General features: G+C 53.0%; 1 protein-coding gene across 1 annotated transcript; it reads right to left on the bottom strand.

Moving 5' to 3' along the window:
- Positions 1-871: 871 nt before the first annotated feature.
- CPA5 (carboxypeptidase A5) lies at positions 872-20837 on the bottom strand. Its single transcript, XM_044246569.1, has 11 exons — positions 20722-20837; positions 19448-19529; positions 18266-18400; positions 8931-9029; positions 7630-7731; positions 6321-6422; positions 5869-5979; positions 5369-5459; positions 1874-2073; positions 1496-1580; positions 872-1059 (listed from the first exon to the last, which is right to left on the bottom strand). The coding sequence occupies exons 1-11, from the start codon at positions 20835-20837 to the stop codon at positions 872-874; spliced, it is 1311 nt and encodes a 436-aa protein (XP_044102504.1).
- Between the last annotated feature and the right edge of the window lie 363 nt (positions 20838-21200).

Below are 21200 nucleotides of genomic sequence, written 5' to 3'. Positions count from 1 at the left end.
CTTCTGTATCTGTGATTTATAGTAAAACCCTGTGCTCTGTGTCCTGCGGGGACCAAATCACGGGTCCCACAATCCTTTTCTTTTGCAAAAAGAACAACAAAATTCTGGCCCTTGCCAATGAAAGTCTTGTTTTCTGCCTCAGACTCACAGAGACCCTTTCAGCTCTCTGGTGAACCTCTTGCTTCCTCAGAGGACCTGCCTTCCCCTGAGGGCAGGACAAAGGGACCCACTCTCCCTGCTCCCCAGTGGTGGAGGAAGGCAAAAACTATAAGGAAGCTTCAGGATGGGGGTAGGGGGCACCTCAGTTGTATCTCAGAACATAGTCCCTTTCTCATCCTTAAATAAAGTGCTTGCTTGGTAAATGCCCGGCCTGCTCAGGGCCTGACTAGAGCTTGGTGACTACAGGTGAGGAGGAGGAGGAAGCTGCTTGTCTGTACCCACCTTTCCCTCAGGGCGCCCGAGACGCCGCCACCGCAGACCCACTCCTTCGGGTGAAACATTGTGCCCTCATCTCAGAGTGTAGACACCAAGGGGACAATGTGTATACCAGTAGCTCCCAGAGAGTGGGTTATGTGTTTTGGGCCTGGAGAGCACTCAGGGGAAGGAATAGGAGGTCTGCTAGCCCCCGGATCCTCCTGGATTCCTAAAGAGCAAAGAGGCATTTCAAGCTGCCCCTGGCCCCTTCTCAGTGCTGAGCCCAAAGTGGGTGGTGGCCAGCGCCAGAGGCCACCCAGCCTGTTCAAACCTGTTATTTATTGCCTAAGGGGTCAGGGTAAGGGTGTGGGGAGGACCATGGATCCCTCGGGGTTCAGGAGGAGCCCCAGCCTTGGGGAAGGGAGTGCGTGCTCCTGCTCTGCCCTCAGCGCTGTTGCTAGTAGGGGTGCTGCAGGGTGTGCTCCATGATGGTCCGGAGCGCCAGCCACGTCTCCTGGGCCGTGGGGACGATCTGGGAGGCCGGCAGCAGGAAGCCATAGCGCCCCGTGTCCCGGAGCTCGAAGGTGAAGGCGTACTTGATGCCACTGTCATAGGCCCAGTCCACAGTGATCCCGCTGGCCACATCTGGACACAGAAGGGCAAAGAGATGCCCCCAGCAGGAAGAACAGGGTGTGGCCCGAAGGTGCAGGGGTTGTCTGAGCCACAAGTGGGCCCTGGCGGCCAAACCCCAACTCACCCCAGACAACACTGCGCTTCCTGACCCCAGCCTCAACCTGGCCCATGCCCGGCCCACCCTCCCCATCCCCTGCGCCAGCAAGAAGAGAGCTCCGGGAGACCACCGAGCTTAAGATCTGCTCCTTCAAGGAACATCACAGTAAGCCGGTCATTAACTAGTGCTGCAAAGACCAGCACTCACCCCTCCATTCAGACTCAGACATCAGCTCTGACCCAACCCGATTAGGCCGACTGCGCTGCCCGGGGCACAGCCCTGCCCGTCAGCTACCAGCCCGCACCTGCCCCACCCCAGGGGAACGAGGGGCCTCCAGCCATGGCCACTCACAGAGCGTGGCGCTGATGCTGCCATAAATGTACTCGATCCCATGGACCTCATACAGGGCCTTCACTGCGTCCTTGGCGAGCTGGTACTGTGGGATTGCAGCCAGAGGATGAGAGGCTGGGGCTCCCCACACCCCCACACCCTCACCAGCTGCTGAGACACAAGAATTGAGGGGTCCTGGAAGCTGAATGAGCAGGTGACTCTCATGAGAAGGGAACACAGCCCGTTTGGCTTTGAACTCAACCACATGTGAGAACCAGCTCTCCCCCTCTTCCCTACCATGGGGTCGATGGGTCCAGACCCCGGTTTTGGAGTGAGGGCCTGAACCTCTGGGGAGGTCTTCCTGACGCCTCCCCCAAAGCCCCGAGCCGCCAATCTCACCAACTCCTCCTGGTTTGGAACGGGTTCCAAAGAGTGGCCATAAGGGTACATGAGCATCTGAGAGTAGCTGTGAATGGAGATCAGAGCCTTGACGTTCCCGTGGGTGGTGATGAAGTTCACTATGGCTGCCACCTCTGGCTCCGACTGAGGGGAGGGCCCACGGTAAGTCTCAGAGCAGGGGTTGTTATTAGAACCATTTCCTGGAAGAAAAATAAAACTGTCCAGAGAGTTTGAATTCCCAGGTTTGGGAAAGATGCTTAATGCTCCCAAAGTATCCAGGTATTGCTCTACGTCTCCCATAGTCCTTTGCAGTTTGGTTGAGGCCCCGTGACGACTTCGGACCAATGAGAATGTGAGCAATAACGATGAGTCACTTGTAGTTTGAGGCTCTTAAGGGCAGGCATGGCTCCTCCAGTCTCTTCTGTCTATGTGGCTGCAAGCAAAGGACTCTAGATGGAGGAAGCATCCTGGGTCCCTTTGTCAAAGTCGGGAGAAAGCTGCCAAGGAGACTCACCTACCCACCCACGTCGGACTTCTGCGCCCAAAAAATTAACTTCTACTGTGTTGAGTCCCTGAGATTCGGGTGGGTTTTTATCACTGGGGCACACCCTAGTCTAACACATCAGAGGGATGAATTCACACGAAGACTCAGCCATGCTGCCGGCCTTGTAGAGAGCTCTCTCAGCCTGTCCTATGCTTCAGCCCTGATGGTTCCATTAGAAAAGTGGGACAGCTTTCAGCGGAAACTCGAGGTCTGCAACCCTGGCTTCCCCCTTTGAGCTGACCCTTCTCTGCCGACTCTCCCCTGCCGTGCCGAAGTCTTGGGTCAGCTGAGTGCTCAGACTTAGTATCTGTTCAAGCTTTGCCATAATCACAACCTCAGGAGCAACATGAACTTGGGGTCAGAAAAACAGAGACTAGATCCCTGCCTGAGGCCGGTCTGGGAGCCACCGATGTAAAGAGCCTTTGACAATTCTTCTTGGGGACCTCAGCTGGGGGAGAGGAGCTGAGTTTCTATTTAGTTCACAAATTTAATTGGTTCCCATCTCCTATATTCTCTGCTCTCCGTCTCTTTTCTTCCTCTCACCCTCTTCTTGTGTCTTCTTCCCCGCCCCAAGGGCCATGTCATAGAGGGCTGGATTGTGGGCTGGTCAAGATTTGTGGGTTAGGAACATGTTTGGAAAGAGCTATCCCAGTTCCTCCTCTCACTCCTCCCTGAAATGATTGCACACAAACCTGAGGCCGAGGTCAGGGGTCACCCCAACTTCTGAAGCCACCTGGGGATGCCAGAGCTGTCCCCTAGACCCTCAGGGCAGTGCACTGGCTGGAGGGCTGGGGGGACTGGGCCAGGGACCTGTTGAGATGCTGCACTAGGCTTGCAGCAAATCAGTCCTCCCCAGGAGTGCAGGTGAGGGCAGCATGAGTGGGAGGGACGGTCTACAGATGACTCATTATGCAGCAATTAAATTAAGGCAATGATAAAACCATAAACAAAATCTTCCCGCCTGAGTCACCAACCCCAGCACACACTATTTCTGTCCACAGGCAGGCCCAGAGGCGGTTCCGTCACTGGGGAGAGCGTCCCCCCCCTTGGTCTGCGGGGTCCCGCCTGCGGTGGGGACCTGGGTGAGAAGGGGATGTGTCTGCAGGAAACAAGGGTGAGGAGCAGCCCCACAGGCTGGACAGTGGCCCTGTTTGTTGTGTCTGCCGGGAGCTTCTGCACCTGCTCCCCTTGATGAATGACAAACAGCAACAGATGAGCAGAGCCGGGTTGGGGGGTTGGGGGCTGAGAGCTTTGTCTGCGTTCGCAGCCCACGCACAGAAAGCGGTTCCCCTGCCAACAACCAGGTGGCTTTGCCCAAATATGGAGAAACACTTCAGGCCATTAGTTCTGGTTTGAGCTAAGCAGCATAAACTAATCTTCCCTGGACCAAATGGGAATTAGCTGCCTGCCTCTTTCTGACGTTCACAGTCCAAGTCCTCTGAGCCCGCCTGTGTCACAAGTACCTGCTAATGGAGTCATTAGCTATTTATTTTTCCTTCTCTGAAAATGTAATCTGTAGCAAGGGGACATCTCTGGAAGGACATGGTAAATTATTAAAAGCAGTAATCTTTGGGTAGTGGGATTATGGGAGCTTTTTGTCCCCTCTGGGCTTTCTTTTCTCCCCCATACATTTTTTTATATTGTGTATATACGGATTGCCCCCCCTTCCTGCCCCCTGTGGAGAAACACACAAATGTTATTTTCTTTAAGAGATCATTTGTCTTGCTGCTAGCCGGTTTATCCTGGGGCACACGGGCACTTGCTTCAGCCGGTTCCGAGGGGCCCACCTGGATGCCCACTCGGAGCAAGTGTCTGGTCATTTGGAGGTGAAAACACCCATTTTTACACGGTTGTGTTCCCTTACACAAGCAGCTACACACACAGTGCCAGATTCTCAGACAGCCCACACACACAGGCTGAGAGCCTCACTCGGGATGCTTCAGATGCTGATTTTTCAACGAGAACAAACGGAAGGAAGCCAGATTTCCAAAGTGATGGGCAGATCTAGAATGTTCGATCTCATTGGTTTGGCCACCCATCTGTGGAATCTCCTTTTCAACAGCAAAGGCACTGTCTCCTCGGAGCCAAACTCCGACACCCCCACCCCAGTCCAGTATAGTGGGTGCTGCATCTGGATCCTGAAGACTGCACCTGTGCAACTTGTCTTGGCCAGGCCCAGCATCCCACCCATCAGATTCCTGCACTCCCAAGGTCCACGTAAGGGTGTCTAGGTTTTCTGGAGGCCTCAGTTTCCCCGTCTAGTCCCTACGCTACTGGTACGGTAAGGGAGATCATTGAGAAGAACAACAAGGAACTTGGGAAGAAGCTGCCCAGCTCTGCCTAGAACGGTATGACCCTGCAGATGTACACCAGCCCACGCAGCCAGGATTACAAAGCAACTGAATAAAAAACAAAAACCAGGCTCAAATCAGAGTTGATGATAAGAAATTGACTTATTCTATCATTAAAACCATTGTTCTGGCCTCCCCAAAGGGCAAATTTCAGATCGTGGCTCTCCGGAAATGCGTTTGAAGACCTTTTCTTTTGGTGGGCTCCCTACAAGGGTGGGCTAGAGAGATTGGGGGGTGGGCATATAAACTGAGTTTTGAGCAAGCAGCAAGACCATCTTGTACCTCTTGAAGGTACAACCTGGAGACTCTCTTGTACCTTCCCCCACTGTACTTAAGGTATAATTCCTGGAGTTAGTCCTGCATGCAAGGAGCTGTTTCCCGTGTCTCCCAAGGAGCCTGCGCATACATGTACATCCACAGACGTGCAACGTCTCTCCATACCGCTCTGCCAATCCTAGGCACGTCCCCGGCCATGACTCACTTGCATTAGCTAACTACACCGCCTCCACAGTATGCATCCATGTAACCTGACTGTGTGGGAGACGTGCCAAGGCCCCAGTACTCCTCCAGCCCGGCCCCAGGTCCAGCAGACTGCCATACCTCCAAAGCCCGACTTCCAGTTCCTGTTAAGATCCACACCGATGCAGAACATGCCAGGTCTGGTGGACTTGTTCTTCCGCCACAGGCGGTTCTGAAAAAGCCCATGGCAGGTGACATTCACCCCTTTTCCAGGGATGGGAGCCTCTGACATCCTGTCCTAGGAAGGCAGGTCTGGGGGGACAGAGACGGGCAAAAGGAAGGAATCTCTAGGGCAGGATGGCACGGGGATGGGGCAGGACTGCAGATCCCCTTGTTGGGGGGAGGCCAGAGGACAGGCATAGGCTGGCAGCAGTGGCCTTCCTGGGCAGCAGGGCAGGGATGGAATGGCAAGGTCCGAAGCCGCAGCTCCCGAGTCACCCGCCTGCCTTCGTGAGACTCTCTGCCATGAGCCCCTAAGGGGCCGGCCCCCAGGGAACCTTCCCAGAGCCTCAGCAACCTTTCCTGCATCTGCCCCAGAGCTGACCCTGACCCCAGTCCCCCTCCTTCCCAAATGCCCTCACCATGCTGTGGGTAAAGGCAAACCCATCAGGGTTGGTGACAATCTCCATGAAGATGTCCATGGCATTCAGTATGTTTGTCAGGGTGCGGTCTTTGCCATAGTCACTGACAATCTGCAAGCAAGGGCAGAGTGGGGACGGGGGAGGGATGGGAGGCACTGCCGGCTCTCCTCTAAGGTGGCCCAGCCAGGGGCTGCGGGCAGGGGTGGCCTCAAGCCATCAGATGCATTCTTGGTGCAGAACTAAAGGCTTGGATTTTAAACAACTAGAAGGCAAAGGATGGATTGGGTGCCGGGCTGCCAACGGGCAGAACACACGGCAGCTGTTCCAAAGGACAGGAGGGAAGAGAGCCCCTGAGTTTAAACAAACCCAGTATAAATTTTCAGCTGGTGACACCCTGAAACAGTCAGGGGTGGGTGACACCCAGCCCTGCCCCACCCCCATTCCATGCTGACCTTCTTGGCCGTCCAGATGCCAGTGGCATGCGTGATCCACTCCCGGGAGTGGATTCCAGTGTCGATCCAGATGGCCCGGCGCTGAGAACCTCCAGTGCTAAACTGGGTAAAAAGCACCAGGCCCCAAACAAGCGTGAACTGAGACAGCTGCAGGGCTGTCCCTAGGCTCCCAGAAGGAGGCCCCAGATGTCTCCGCACCACCTGGGGTGGCCCCTCTGGGCCCAAGAGGGGGACTCTATGCGCAGGTACTTGTGCCTGAGTCCACAAAGGGCGCGCGTGTGTGGGCCCTGATGACGCCGCGGGGCACATGCACGTGGGGAGCGGGGTGATCCAGCCAGAAGCACAGAGTTTCCCGGGCCTGAAAGTACCTTAGACTGGTGTTTCTCGACCTTTCAAGGGCACGTGAATCTCCCAGGATCTCCCTAACATGCAGATGCTTGGTTGGTAGGTGTGGGGAAGGGTCCGGGGGTGGGCATTTCTGACAAGCTCCTGGGGACGCTGCTGCAGGCAGGGACCAGGACCACACTTTGAGGAGCAAGGTCTTAGACAACATTAAAGAGAGAACCCGCACAGCCCCCAGGGAAATCAAGGCAGGGACAGAGGAGGTCACGTCCTATGGGAAAGGAGGACACCTGGTCCTTTGGAAGAGACCCCCAGGGCAAGGTTGAGAGCAACAGCGCTCGTCTTCTCCGAGAGCCGGATGTCAGGGGCCCCGTGTGATCCACACTCCTGAGTGCCCTTTAGGGCACATGCTAAGAATTGTTTCCGGGTGGGCTCCGTGTTCCTACCTATCCTGCCTCATTCACGACCAAGGGCATTGCTGCTGCCAACTTTGCTCAAACTCTGTTTCCGGTGGCCCCGCGAAGGGTTGGGAGGTCTCCCCACAGACTCAGTCCTATCTGAGGGGTTGCCTGAGCCAGATGGCCTTGATCATTTGGAAATGAGGCCTCTATTTACCTCTCTTCCCATTTAACAGATGAGGCAACCAAGGGAATAGGGGGAAAGCCGGCTTCTCCACACTCACATCCCAAGACCAGCATGACGACTGCCATCTTGCAGTTGCCTCTCTTTAGCAACCCTCCCACCTACTTCCTGAGGACATGTCAGGTCACTGCACTGTCACCTGCCCATAGCTATAAGGGTGGGTCCCTGAACACCACAACCTCTGCGCTGCGGGTCACCTCTGGGCAAGCGCACCCACATCTTCTCTGTCCTTACAATTGCCACCCCACCATGACCCCACACCAGTTCAGTCTTATGCCAGAGGCACTCACTGTAGAGTCTAGTGGTCAACACCACCAGCTTTTACCTTCAGGACAAGAATGGACCGATTTTCAAAACTGTGGCCAATCTGAATTTTTGAGACAATATCTGAATACTCAGTTACAAAGTTGTCCATCCAGTTATAGATCTGAAAGGAACGACAGATATCAGATGGGCTCTTAGGCAGGGAGGGGCGAACCCCGGCATCTCCCCCATCCCACCCTCCTGAACACTTTCCCACCCCCCTTGAGGATCTAGGAGAACGCAGATGGAGAACTCCACAAATCAAAGACACCCACTAGGCCTACGGCAACAAGCTGCAGTCAGCCTTGACCCGAAGGCCACACACCACATGCAGAGCTAAGTGTGTTGCACGTGCTCACCCACTCAGCCCCCAGGCTCGGCCCCTAAGTCTCTCTCTGGCTGGGAGTGTTTCTTGCTTCCATTCTCTTGGCCCACCGAGTCCATCTGACAGACCCCGCAGACCCCACTGTGCTATTGGGGCCTTCTCAGCTCTTTTAGATTCTAAGCCCTCTGAAGGCAGGGTTGTTTATCTCTGATACCAATAAATACTCACAGGCCATATTAATCCCTTCCCTTCCTCTTTCAATGTATATAATTGAATTACCAAATATATGGGGAAAATGGATCTTCTATGCCAGGCCGTGTGAAACGGGGGAAGAAATGATAATCACAAGGTGGACAGTACACTGTCATCCCAGCCTTTAACTGAAAATGGGGCCTGTGCCTTGAGTTTCTATCTGGACTGGGCATCTCTATGTTCTCCTTTATAAATAAGCCACAATCGGTCATGGCCTAGCTGCCCTGGGCTGGCTGTCACTGGGATCAGGAATTTTCTCCAACTGAGGCAACTCTCTGTTCTACTCTACAAAATGGCTCTCCAACGTTCCTGGCCTCCTGCCCCTTTACACCCTAGTACCCACAGCTGGGGCCCCTTGACACCAGAAATGCTTGTGGGGAGGTCGAGACCCCCCTGAATCAGTATTGAAACAGTGTTGGCTCCCGAGACGGCCCCCTCCTTCGCCCAGCTCTGCACTGGCCAGTGACGCATCTCGACTTCAGCGTCCTGCCTCCTCGACCCATTACTCTGCTCCATAGCTGCCCTGGGCGGTACCGTTGAGCCCCAGTTCTCTCTGAATCCTGGCTTCGGGACCTCTTTGAAGCTGTCTGCCTGACAGGCCTTCCCCCAGTGTCTGCGCTGCCCTCCCCAAGTGTCGGCTCACACTCTCCCACAGACGTCAGAGTCCTTCATTAGTCCCTGCCTGAGTCTGGAGACCCAGAGAGCCCAAAGGGCAACAGAGCCTGGAGTCGGCTCGGCAGACCCACCTCCTCCAGGGTGTGGTAGGAGGAGTAGCTGAAGCTGCTCGTGCTACGCTCCAACCGGCGGGACTTGGCCATGGCTTCTCTCTCCTTATCCAGCAGCACCTAGAAGACACGCACACATGCTGGAAGGGAAGGGGAGGGCTGGGCCAGGCCTGCCTTCCCAGAGCCCCACCTCAGCTGGCTGGGTGCAAAGACAGCACTGACACAGGAGAATGAGCCACTGTGAGCGTGAACTGCACAACGGGAGGAGATGCCAGTTATGAGGTGACTCTACTGGGCCAGCCAGTGTTCATGCTGCCATTTCCCAAGGGAGCACAGGGTGAGCAGTCTGCCACCAACTTGCTGCGGGGCCTTGGCCTTAGTTTCATCAGCATGAACTTTGGGACAGTAACACCTGCCTTGCCCATCATCACAGAGATAAAATGTAATCATGGATATGAAAGTGTTTTAGAAAAGTGCTCCTCGTCTATTGCCAACGTCGTTTTTGTCCTCTAGGGGCACTGCTGAGTCAGCGTTGACCCGAAGGCCACACACCACACGCAGAGCTAAGTGAAGGTCCAAGCTGAAGCATGTATGCTGGACCTCCAGTCTCCTCTGACCCACAACAGCCCCTCTACCTACAGGGAGTACCTAAATAATTGATGTCCAGCCCATTTGGAAATCCAGCTATGGACTAAGCGGGTCTAAATAATTAGAGATTTAATGTGTCAATAGTCTTTTACTCACCATCTTAACTGCCTTTTAAATACAAGCATGGGTGAGCCAAAAGCAATGTCCTTGGGTATCACTGGGAGTTGGCACTCAGTCCTCATATAGTACTTCCCACTGACCACAGGGAGGGCACATAGCTGGATTGGGTTGCCCTCCCACATCGTTCTGGGACACTTTTCCCAGCACGGGACTTAGAGAGGAGGGCAGCTGCCCTTCACCCCAAGCTCTACCCTTACATTGGCAACCAAGGAGACAGACATCCCAGGATTCTACACTGACTTGCAGCATGGGGAGTGCCTGGGCCCCTCTGCTATGAAGGGTGAAGACCTCACCCCAAAGTAACCCTGGTTTGAGCCCTGGGACCCAATAAGTCTCAATGATGCTTTGCTTCAGGCCAGATCATCCTTTCAGCTTACCAGACATCCTTATCCTCACTAGCTCAGCTGACCCAGTACATGACAAATGACAGGGTAAGAAGTAACTATTCGTGTTAAGGAGATAAAGCAGATTGGGGGAGTGAAGGGACTCAATGGCAAAGCCAACAAAGGGCAGAGGTGAGGTAAGAACCCAGATATCTTATTCCTAGCCTTGGGTTCCCTAAGGTTGTCTAAATATCAAAACGAAAGTCTAATAAGAATAATAAACACATATATTATTTATATATTATTTATACATATATTATTTATAATATATTTATATATAATTTGTATATTATATATTATATATATCAAAATATATACATATATTTATATATCTATATATGTCTATATGTTATTTATATTACTTATATATTATTTATAATATATGTGATAGACATATATATATGCACACACATAGATATGCATATCTACAGTTGATCAACCCCCACACAGCTGAAAATCTACACGTAACTTTGACTCCCCAGAATCTTAACTACTAATAGCCTACTGTTGACCAGAAACCTTACCAGTAATATAAACAGACAATTAATATGTATTTTTATGTTATATGTATTATACACTTACAGTAAAACAAGCTAGAGAAAAGAAAATGTTTTAAGAAAATCATAAGGAGGGACACCTGGGTGGCTCAGTCCATTAAGCACCCAACTCTTGATTTCAGCTCAAGGTCATGATCTCAGGGTCGCGAGATTGAGCCCCTTGTTGGGCTCCATGTTCAGAATGGAATCTGCTTAAGATTCTCCCTCTCCCTGTCTCTGCCTCCACTTGTGCTCGCTCCCTCGCTCTCTCGCTCTCTCAAAATAAAGAAATAAAAATCTTTTAAAAATTAGAAAATCATAAGGAAGAAAAATACATTTACAGTATCAAACTATTAATTTTTAAAAATCCATGTATAGCCACACAGTTCAAGTCCATGTTGTTTAAGGGTCAACTTTATACTTATCTGTGTGTGTGTATGTGTGTGTCCATACAGAGAGAGCAAATGTGTAAAATGTTAACAACGGGCAAAAAGTCCATCATACTATTCTTGCAATTAAAAGGTGTTTTAAAATAATGAAGAAAGCAATACCCCGAGTATGGGAAAACATGATACTAAAATGTCAAAAAATTACCAAAATGTTAACAATTCCTATTAGAATAGAAAGACTATTATTTTAAGCCATTTTAAAATCTTCTCCATTTTTACCTTTTGGCAACGTGCTTATACTAAAATGCGTATAATCTTCTAAATGAATAAATAATACTAAAACAAAAATAAAAGCCCCTGGGACTCAAATAAAGGAGCAACCATGGACTCTTCAGCGCGGGGGTGGGGGGCGGTTGGAGAGAGGTAGGACCACCATCCCTGCTGCAGACAGAGGCCCCCGCCCTGTGACCACCACCCACACCCCCTCACCCCCGCTGCCCCCGGCCAGTTGCTCACAACCCTCAAGTTCACAGATTCAAAAGTGGGACTGGGGATCAAGGCCTGGGCCTCATGTTCTTTTCTTTTTGAGCACCGACTGCATGTTAGGCAATGGTGATTGCAACGTTTTCTGGCGCAATGGGGTGGGCTGGGGACAGTCCCACTGGGGCAAAGCTGGGATTGCTGGTGGGGTGAAGGAAGGAGGGATGAGCCTTGGTCCTCGCTGGCACAGGCGCTCCCCTGGGAAGCTCTAACAAAAGGGACTTGTCTTCTCCCAGGAAACCAACGGAAATCTCAGCGGCCCACCATGACCGACGTGTGCCCGTTGTTCCGGGCCGGGCCTGACCAGCTGTGGAGAGCAGCTGCAGGGAGGCAGGCGGGCTGACTTGGTGGACCCGGACGCCCCACTCTGGCCCCAGTGGAGAGAAGGGTCCGTACATCCGACGGCCTAGGGAATTGGAGGAGGGCCTGAGGCAGTGGGTGAAGATGGAGGACGGGGAGGAGAAACTGGGAAGACAGGAGCAGAGGACACGGGTTCAGGTTGGAGGCGACCCCAGGGACGCCCGCAGGAACACAGCTCCCTTGAGACTGTCCTTTGTTCCACAGAACAGCTTGGGGGCAAATGGGAAATCGCCTGGAACTGCAAATAACTTTCCAAACACCCTCACAGGCTTGTGAATGGAGACGACACCCGCTTACAAATTGGGAATGCTCAGCCCTCGCAGCTGGGCCCCAATTCCAAGAACACTAATCTCCCCTGGCCTGAAAACCACACAGATGTTTGCTCCCTTCACGGGGCGAGGGAAGGAGATGGGAGAACCAAGAACGCAGTCTTGCCACAGGCTCAGGGAAGCCTAATTACAGCCCTGTCAGGCTTCTCACAGAAAAAAAGAAACAGCTCAGAAGTAAGCCATTTGCCTCCCTGGAAGCCATAACCTGACAAGGAAAGTAATACCTTGGTGTGAATTAATTTATGACAGGGTTAAGGAAGGATGGGAACATCGAGCAGAGAACAGCACCTCCAAGATGGAGGAGGGCAAGAGGCTGAGGAAGGCCCCGGAAAGGTGAAGTTGATGCCTGAAGGGAACCAGCACTCGGCAGCCAAACTCCAACCAGACGCAAATTGGACGAGGCTCCTGGTAACAGTGGATGGGGAGCATCTCACACCCCACCCCCCAGCCCCCAGGCACCCCCATTCTGTGACAACAGCAATCACCTCTCCTCATATGCCCCTGGCCTCTTCCATGCAGCTTCATGGTGGGGGCAACTGCAGTCCGCATCTCCATGGTGGTGACTACAGATCGGGGGTTCTCGGAATGGACCCCCTCCAAGGTCAAGGCTGAACGGTGGCCCCACTGCCCAAAAGACAAAGTTAAATCCACCCACACCAACAACAATGGCAACTGCTGAGGAAGCAGATGGCACAAGGGCAGAGAGAGGACGGGGCCTGTAGCCAGGCTGTCTCAGGTTGAATCCTGATGCCATCCCTGATGAGCAGGTCGCTCATCGCTCTGTGCCTCAGGTTACCAAAGCATTAATCTCTCTGTGCCTTCATAAAATGGGGGTCATGTTATCACACACTTGAGCACAGTCTTTAAGCTGTTCTCATGAGGATCAGAAGGGTTAATACGTGTAAAGTACTTGAAACATTGCCTAGCATGCAGCTCTGAGGAGAGCCGGAGGAAAATGGCAGGGCAATGGTCACTCTTGGGGTGACTCCAGGACTCTGTGATGGAACAGTCACTTACCAGACATGACCAGGAAATCTGGATTCCTCCAAAGAGAAGTGGTATCTGGAGGACTTGGATGACAGATGGCCGTTGACGGCCAGTCAGCAAAAACCCTCCTCCCAGGACCAAAAGAAGGGTCAGGCCTTCTCTCCCTGCCCCCTTGGAGCAGCCGGACTCTGCCTCTCCATCAGTCCCTTGCCCACAGCTGCTCCTTTCCTCCCTTGCCTTCTCCTGCTCCTTCCTGTCCAGCCTCCTCTCCGTTGAAGAACTGCCTCCCAACCCCACACCAGCCACAGTCATGACCATTTTTTAATCTCTTCTTTTCAGTGAACAAGTGTTTGTTGAGCACACACTAGGAACTAGGTATGGCAGCCAACGAAACAAAACTGCCTGCCTTCATGGAGCTTACAGTCTGGCAGGGGAGACAGAATAATTACATAAATTATAAAGAGCATAATTACATAAATTAGATAGAATGTTAGAAGGTGGTAGGTGCAGAGGAGAAAAGTGGTGCAGTGGAAGAAGGGAGGGAGCTGAAAAATGTAGGAGAAGAGTACAACTTAAAATAAGTTGAAAAGGGGACCTATGAACAAGGTTTTTAAAGCAATGAGGAAAGAGGTCTTGCAGATATCTGCAGAAACAGCATTCCAGTCATAAGGACTAGGAAGTGCAAAGGCCCTGAGGTACGAATCTAGTCAAGGACCCTGAGGCAGGAATGGATCAGGCAAGTTCGAGGAACATTAAAGAGGTCCAGGTATCTGGAGCAGAGTGAGCAAGGGGAGAGTAGTCAGTGATGTGGGGATGGGGCATAGATGATGTGGCACATTATAACCATAACTGTGGCTTTTACTCTGAATCTCTGAATTGGGAAGTCATTAGAGGTTTTTCTTTTTTTTTTAATATTTTATTTATTTATTTGACAGAGATCATAAGCAGGTAGAGAGGCAAGCAGAGAGAGAGAAGGAAGCAGGTTCCTTGCTGAGCAGAGAGCCCAATGTGGGGCTTGCTCCCAGGACCCTGAAATCATGACCTGAGCTGAAGGCAGAGGCTTTAATGCACTGAGCCACCCAGGCACCCCTCATTAGAGGTTTCAGGCAGAGAAGTGACATAACTGAATATAATATATAATACTAATGATTGTAAAGGATCTGTTTTGAGACAGGCAACAAGGAGGCAAGGGTGGAGTTGGGAAGAGAAGTAGAAAACTCTTGGAATAATACAGGTGTGGGGCCAACAGGTGTGCTGGCCCTGGATGGCAACCTAGAATGGTAAGATACATTTTAGAGGGAGAACTGATGGGATTTGCTGACGAAATGAAAGTGGGATGGAAGAAAGGAGTCAAGGATGACTCCAGGCTTCTTGTCTGAGTGAGCAGAAGGATGGTATTGCCATTTCCTGAGATGGAGAAGGCTGTGGAGGAGTGGGTTGGGTGGGAGATGGTATTCACTTTGGAACAGTGAAGTTCGAGATGGCCATGAGGCAGGAGGTGGTAGCATATAGGAGTCTGGGGTTCAGGTTGGAGGTAGGAGTCTGGCTGGAGCTCAGTATGGGAATACTGAGGGAGCTGAAGGTATTCAACACCATGACCCTGGATGAAGGGATAGAGGAGAGGTCAAAGGACAGAACTGGGAACTAGGAAAACAGTGTGCAGGGGAGCTGCCAGTAAGTTGGGCTAATCCAGGAGAGTGTAGTATCCTGGAAGCCCAGATAGGACATTTTCAAAAGAGGAGAGAGTGACCAGTTGTGTTGAAAGTTGAAAGAACAATGGGCACTCCAAGTTAACCCCTGAGTTGAACCTAGATGCTGTGGGCGAGGACACCGTTTTGGTGACAACACAGTTTTGGTGACGTGAGGGTTGGACAGTCCACCCAAAGAGAAGGATGGAGATGGCAAGTATAGTCCATATTTCCAGGAGTTTTGCTGTATGGGGAAGCAAAGAAATGGGGTGATAGCTGGAGGTGGGTGGAAAGGAAGGATCAAGAGTGGATTTTTTTAGGGCAAAAGAAATAACTCAATATTTGTATGCTAATGAGAATGATCCAGTTTGGGGGGGGGCGATTGGCAAAGCAATATTTACGCTAAACTGTGTTTTGCTCTAGACGCTCAGAGAACTGGCGGTTTTTGTTTTCTCCTTTGTGCTTTCCCCTATTTTCCAAATTATCTAACATGAATATTTATTAATTTTGTAATCAGAAAAAAGCCATTAAAATCCACAGAGCTGATTGCTCAAGTGAAGCTTTTCCATGGTGACTCATCCTAGAGGAAAAAAAAAAACTACACCAAACCAAAGGGCTGAAAGAAAGGGGGAGGTGAAGAAAAATTAAATGCAAATAGAGCTCACTCGGAATCAGATAATTTCTTGCCTGGCCCACTGCAATCTCCTCAGCGCCCTCCTTCCTGTCAGTGTCTCCCAGCTCCTGTCCCCAACTCAACACTGTCACTGTCAGAGGGATTTCTCTTAAATGCAAATCTGATCATGTCAGAGCCCTCCAATGGCTCCCCCACAATTTTCGGGATAAAATCTCAACCTCTTCACCTAGCAGAGGATGCCCTTTGTGATCTGGCTGGGCCTCATCGCCAATCGGGGGCCCCCTTCCCCTGCCGGTCCCCCCTCGCCTGCTCTTCAGTCGCACAGCACCCGCACCGTAATTACCGCCTTCTGAGAGCCCAGACTCTTGTCCTCGCTCCCATAGCAACCTGCTGCACTCCATCAGCACACTCATCCACTCCACTGTAATCACTGATTTACTCCCCTCGGCTCCCCACCCCCATGACCCCAGCGCCCCTCGCGGTACAGGACCAGAGCTCTTCTCTTTGTATTTCCCGCACCTTGCGCACAGTAGGTGTCTCTGTATCTGTGGGTGGAATGAATGCACCCAACTCTTCTACCTCAGGCAGCCCCATGATCACAGCTCGGAGGCAGGGGGTGGGTTGGGGGGATGGAGGGCCTCTTCCCTTCAAAAATCTCCAGTGCCGTTGGTCAAAGCAAAAGCCCACACCCAGGTTTTTCCCTGTCCCTCACAGCCTGGTGCTATCCAGCAAACACAACTGCACTTCTTTCCTTTTCTCGCATCCGTTAGTTCATCTAACATTTATTAAGCCCCAGCCGAGCGGCAGGTGCAACAGCATGCACTAGGGTATAAAGATAGACAAGGGGCATGATCCTGGACCTTGAGGGGTTTGGGGGTCGGGGGGCTCTGGAGACAAAGACCAACATAATAGCAAGGTCTCTGTCTGGCATAGCTCTTCCTGAACCTGCCAACAGAGTAACTGTTGCGACAGTTGAGGGCCCACCGTGCAAGGGACACTAGGCCAGACACTGTCGCTGAGAAGGTCTGGAAGATTTGGAAGAAATCTGGCCTGTGAGCCAATCACTGCAACACGAGGCTGGAAGCCAGCAACCTGAGGGGTGCAAAGCCTTCCCCTCCCGTTAGCGTCTCTGAGCTTTTCTCCTCCTGGACGCCCTCCCTCTCATCACCACAAATCAAACTCAACACAGCAGCCTCCCCCACCACAAAGCTACCGGCACACCCCCCCGCTCCCCCACCCCCACCGGCCCCCGGCTCCCTCGAAGCCAAAATGGGATCTTAAGTGTGACAATCAGAGCTTGATGTAGCACAGACAGAGCGAGTCGTTGGTGAAAATCCCGCCTGGCTGGCTGAGGGCTGGGAGTCCGGGGCATCTCACTAAGACCCGACCCCCCACCCCCCAGGGATTCCAGGCCAGGGGAGCACAAGAGAGGACAGGCTGAGGAGAACAAGGACGACTAAGAGTGCCTCTGGGGCCATTCCTGATGTGCAGAAATCAACAGAAAATTTTGAGAGACCTCTTCATATCTGCTTGCCAAATGCTGCGGGGGTTTCCAGGGCCCAGCAGAAGCAGGGAAATGCAAACTTCAAAATTCAGGCTTGGGCTAAAAATGAGAATCGAGTGCTGTTTCTTTCGATGTGGTACCCTGTCTTGTCTGCGGGACTGTCCCCATTTTGGTTCGTGGGGAATTAGTCAGAGAAAGAGCCCAGCCCTGCACACTGAGCAGCCAGCACGTGGGGGGATCAAGGTTTCTGAATGGACCTAAGGGACCCAGCCCCAGGCTCACATGGGAAAGGAATGCCCCCAGTGCGCTTATCCCTCGGCACCGGTGTCAAGTGTGGGCGCCGGGAGACTGTTCTCACACTGGGAGCCCTCAGAGAGTAGCTGCGGCACAGCGGGGCGGGGGGAGAATCTAGGTGGCTACGCTCCTACAGGTACCCAACAGCAGAGGGGGGCAGCCGGGGAGGCCTAATCAGCACATGGTGCCCACAAGATCGGCTTGAGGAAGGAGGCTCCCTGGGAGAACCTTGAAGACAGAAGAGTGGAAACAAAAATGCCATGATGTCCAGAAAAGACACTGTCAGGTGTGCGGAGCGGTGGGGGTGGGGAGTTGGCATGGCCCCGAGGAAGGCTCCCTCTGCTCTCCCCGAGGCCGGGTCTGCGACTCCCCCTGGGAGCGGCCTGCCTGGGAGAGGTGTCCGGGACTGAGAGCCTTGCGGTACTGGCTTTGGGAGGGAGGCCACAGCGGGCCCACAGTTAGTCTCATTCACCTCTTCCCGCTTGTCTGGAGTGAAGGAACTCTCCGGTATTGGATGGCTGAGACACCACCAGGACAGGAGGGACGGTCAGAAAGGCCAAGGGAGCCATCCAGTGCTGCCTACTTCTTGTGCCTAGGAAAGACCTGAGCTACTTCCTCCTTCCTGCCCCCACCCCCCAAACTCTCCTCCTCAGCTGCGAGCAGCTAATTCCTCCCCAAGAGGACTCACCGGCAAGTGACTGCCATTCCCACACTAGGAGAACCCCCCACCTCGCCCTGCCGCGTGGACTCTGTCCTAGATTTAAATATTCTCTGAGAAGTGTGAGATTTCATTCCTTCCACAGCCAGTTCACAAGAACGCAGATGGAACTCTAGAAACAAGATGTCCACTGTTAGCCCCAGCTTGTTTTCCTCCTCGACGGGCCCAAACCAGAAAGCCATGTGGAAGGTGGGGCCCTAGCCGCAGCCCTGGGGCAAGACCTCACCTGGATGTCCTTTATCATGATGCTGTAGGCAAGGCCGTGAGACTCCAGGTAAGCTTTGATGTCTTTCAGCTCTGAGAAAGGAACTCTCATATCCACAGGGAGGCTGGGCTTGGCTGGGCTACGCCAGAAGTCCACCTTGGTCACAAAGGAAAGGAGAAGAAAGGAGAACAGACATGTTTCTCACACGTCCTTATTCACGATTCGGTAGGCACCTTAAGTAGCCAGGTGGTCGCCTTCTCTTACACGGTTAAAAGGGCCCCAGTTCCTAAGGCCTAGCGGAAAGATGGGAGCAAACAAACCCATCCCCCAACTGAGCTTCCCTCTGTAATTCCCAGCCCCCTCCTCTCTCAGGCTCACCCACACACTGCAACTTCACCTGAACCCCAAGAGCCTGACACAGTTGCCAAGAGCGAGATAGCTCGTTGTGTGGGACATGAATATGGACAAGAACCCTGGTCAGAAGAGGAAGGCCTCACTGCCCCCAAGTCCAGGAGAGGTGGGAAGCACCCGATCTGGATTCCCACGTCATTTGAATGCGACGTCTCTTTCCCAGTTTATAAAACAGAGAGAGCTGTTATAAAGTCCTGGGGGAGAGAGAGGTACGCAAACAAATAGGGACAAGGGCTCCGGGCCACCCCCAGAAATATCTGGTTGTTTCAAGAGGCCTCCAACATAACGGTTGAAGAAAATGTTTTCCTTCTAACCTAACGGTTGAAGAAAATGTTTTCCATGGTGGAGTACTTGCAGAGGACAATGTTCTCGGAAACAAATGCTCAGCCTGACCGGGACGAACCCAAATAAAACACAGGTTTGCCAAGCTAAAGTCATTTCAGTTGGGAAACAGATGTGTCCAGGCTACACTCGGCATGGCAGCCCACCCAGGGACCTATGTGCTTCCTCTGTGGCTTCAGGATGTTCCAGTCCCTTGCAAAGTGGCCCCCGATGGGTCTGCCCTACAGCCCCCCATCTAGGACAGAGGAGAAAGCCAAGAAGGACCACCCAACCTTCTGGGCGAATGTTCCCAACCTTTCCTGAAGAGAATTTGATTTTCCACAGTGTTGTGCTCTTTGGCGGAGCTGTTTGGCGGGCAGGCTTGGAGTGCGGGAGCAAGAGAGGGGCTGAAGGGGCAAAGCCACTCGGAGAGAGTGCAGGACGTGTTCCTCAGCCCTGAGGAGTCCTCACCTTCTGGGGCTTCAGGCCGTCCAGATCCCTGAGAACTGAAAGCTGCTTCTCATTTTTAGCCAGGACTCGGAGAACCTGGTCTCTGGAAAGACAGAGGGAAGACAGAGGGAGCTGCGGAGAGGGCCTCCTGGAAGGCTGGCTGCTTGGAGGAGGCTGCGTGAGAAGACACCAGGCCGAGCGCCCCTGGCGGAAAGGCTGGAGGCTAGAGGACCCAGAGCAGAAGTACACGTAGCTCTGGGAAGCACACGAGTCCTTCAGCCTGGGATAGGGGCCGCTCCAGCCTGAGGACAGGCCACCTAAGGGACTACAGCGCCCAGCTGTAGACAGATGAGCCCAGCGCCAAGACAGAGGGAGGAAGAGCGGGAAAGGCTCTACAGGGGAATGGAGGAGGATGGAGAACAAAAGGAAGGAAGGGAAAGAAGGAATAGATCCAGGGGGGCAGGGGAGACCAACTGTGGCCCCAAGGGCTCTTCACACAAGGGCCGGGGCCGTGGTCTGCCCAAACCCTGGGCCCTCTCTGGCCTTCTCTCAAGAGCCTGAGGACACAGAGGGGGGATCAGCCTGACACTACCTTATGGGAGGAAGCTGAGCCCCTTCCCACCCTGCTGGAGGGGCTTCGAGGCCGTGCGACAGCAGCCTGCCTGTGGCCTCCGGGGTCTGCCATCTGGGAGGGCACCGTCTCCCTCCCTGGCTGGCTCTGATAGCGGGGAGGATGAAGCCCCTCTCTGACCCCCTCTCTGATCACCATACTGGGGATGCCATGGGCTAGTCACCCGCCATGAGCTTTGGGAGGCTGAGAAACAGGTCCCTAGAGGGCCTGGTGTAAGACACTGAAGCTTCTCCTTATTCGTAGGACGACAATACTGCGTCCCTAGGGTAGGGAGACATAGTCTTCTGGCGGTTACTAACTTCCTTAAGAACCAGAGAAAAGTTATAAAACTTTCCCCCCACACCAGGAAAAAAAAAAGTAGATATGCCAACAACTTCACCTATAGCCAAGAATCAGGGGGTTCGGGAAGCCCTGAAAGCTTCCCCATGGGCTGCAGATGAAGAACTCGTGTGGGGAGGGACAATAATACAGCCGCTTGTCCCACCCTTGAGCACAGGCATGGGAGATGACCGACCTGAATGGGAACCAAGGTGCCAACTCCCTCGTCTTGGCCAGGTCCCAGTGGGGCAGTCACCTCCCCCACCCCCACACACACCTAGTCCCCAAGCTCTCAACAGCTGCCACACACACACACACACACACACACAGTGGAGCAACCACTCACCCTGTGAAATTCATTTGGCCCAAAGCCGTTGCCATAATAAAGCTGAAGACCACGAGCGTCCACCTGTCCACAGGGGATGGGCCAGGGCCCGGGCCTCCTCCAGGGGCTCCCGGCATGCTTCTTCCCTCAGGCAAGCTTCAGGGGCCTTCCTCGTGTGCAGGCATGGCCCAGGCCTCAAGGCAATGCAGCACCTAAAGGCCGGCAGGCCCGGCCTGAGAACAGGCATTAGGTTCTCTCTGGGAAGACCCAGCGTGTGACTCGACACGAAGGGCCTGGGGAGAGCTGGGGCCACCCCTCCCCACTGCTAGGCAATTCCCCTCCTGGGAAGAGGAAAGAGGGAAAGAGGAAGACAAGGCTCTTGGCTTTCTTTCCTCCCTGGAGGTTTGCCGGGCCAGCCTCTGGGGCACATCAAATCCTCCATCTCCGGGAAAGATGAGAACAGCTAGAGGCCCAAGGAAATCACTCCTTTCCTTCCTCCT

Source organism: Neovison vison, chromosome 4 (assembly GCF_020171115.1).
Source record: "Neovison vison isolate M4711 chromosome 4, ASM_NN_V1, whole genome shotgun sequence".
NCBI lineage: Eukaryota > Metazoa > Chordata > Mammalia > Carnivora > Mustelidae > Neogale > Neogale vison.
The sequence above is the reverse complement of the archived record's forward strand: the minus strand, read 5'-3'. Positions and strand labels throughout refer to the sequence as shown.

Bases quoted from the DNA above. Each gene is read 5' to 3' on its own strand.
- CPA5 (XM_044246569.1), bottom strand. From the start codon at position 20,837: ATGCCGGGAGCCCCTGGAGGAGGCCCGGGCCCTGGCCCATCCCCTGTG. The intron at 9,030-18,265 runs GTGAGGTCTTGC...CGTGTCTTCTAG, and splicing joins TCATGATAAAGGACATCCAG to GTGCTGCTGGATAAGGAGAG. The intron at 6,423-7,629 runs GTAAAAGCTGGT...CTTTTTACCCAG, and splicing joins GGTCCATTCTTGTCCTGAAG to TTTAGCACTGGAGGTTCTCA.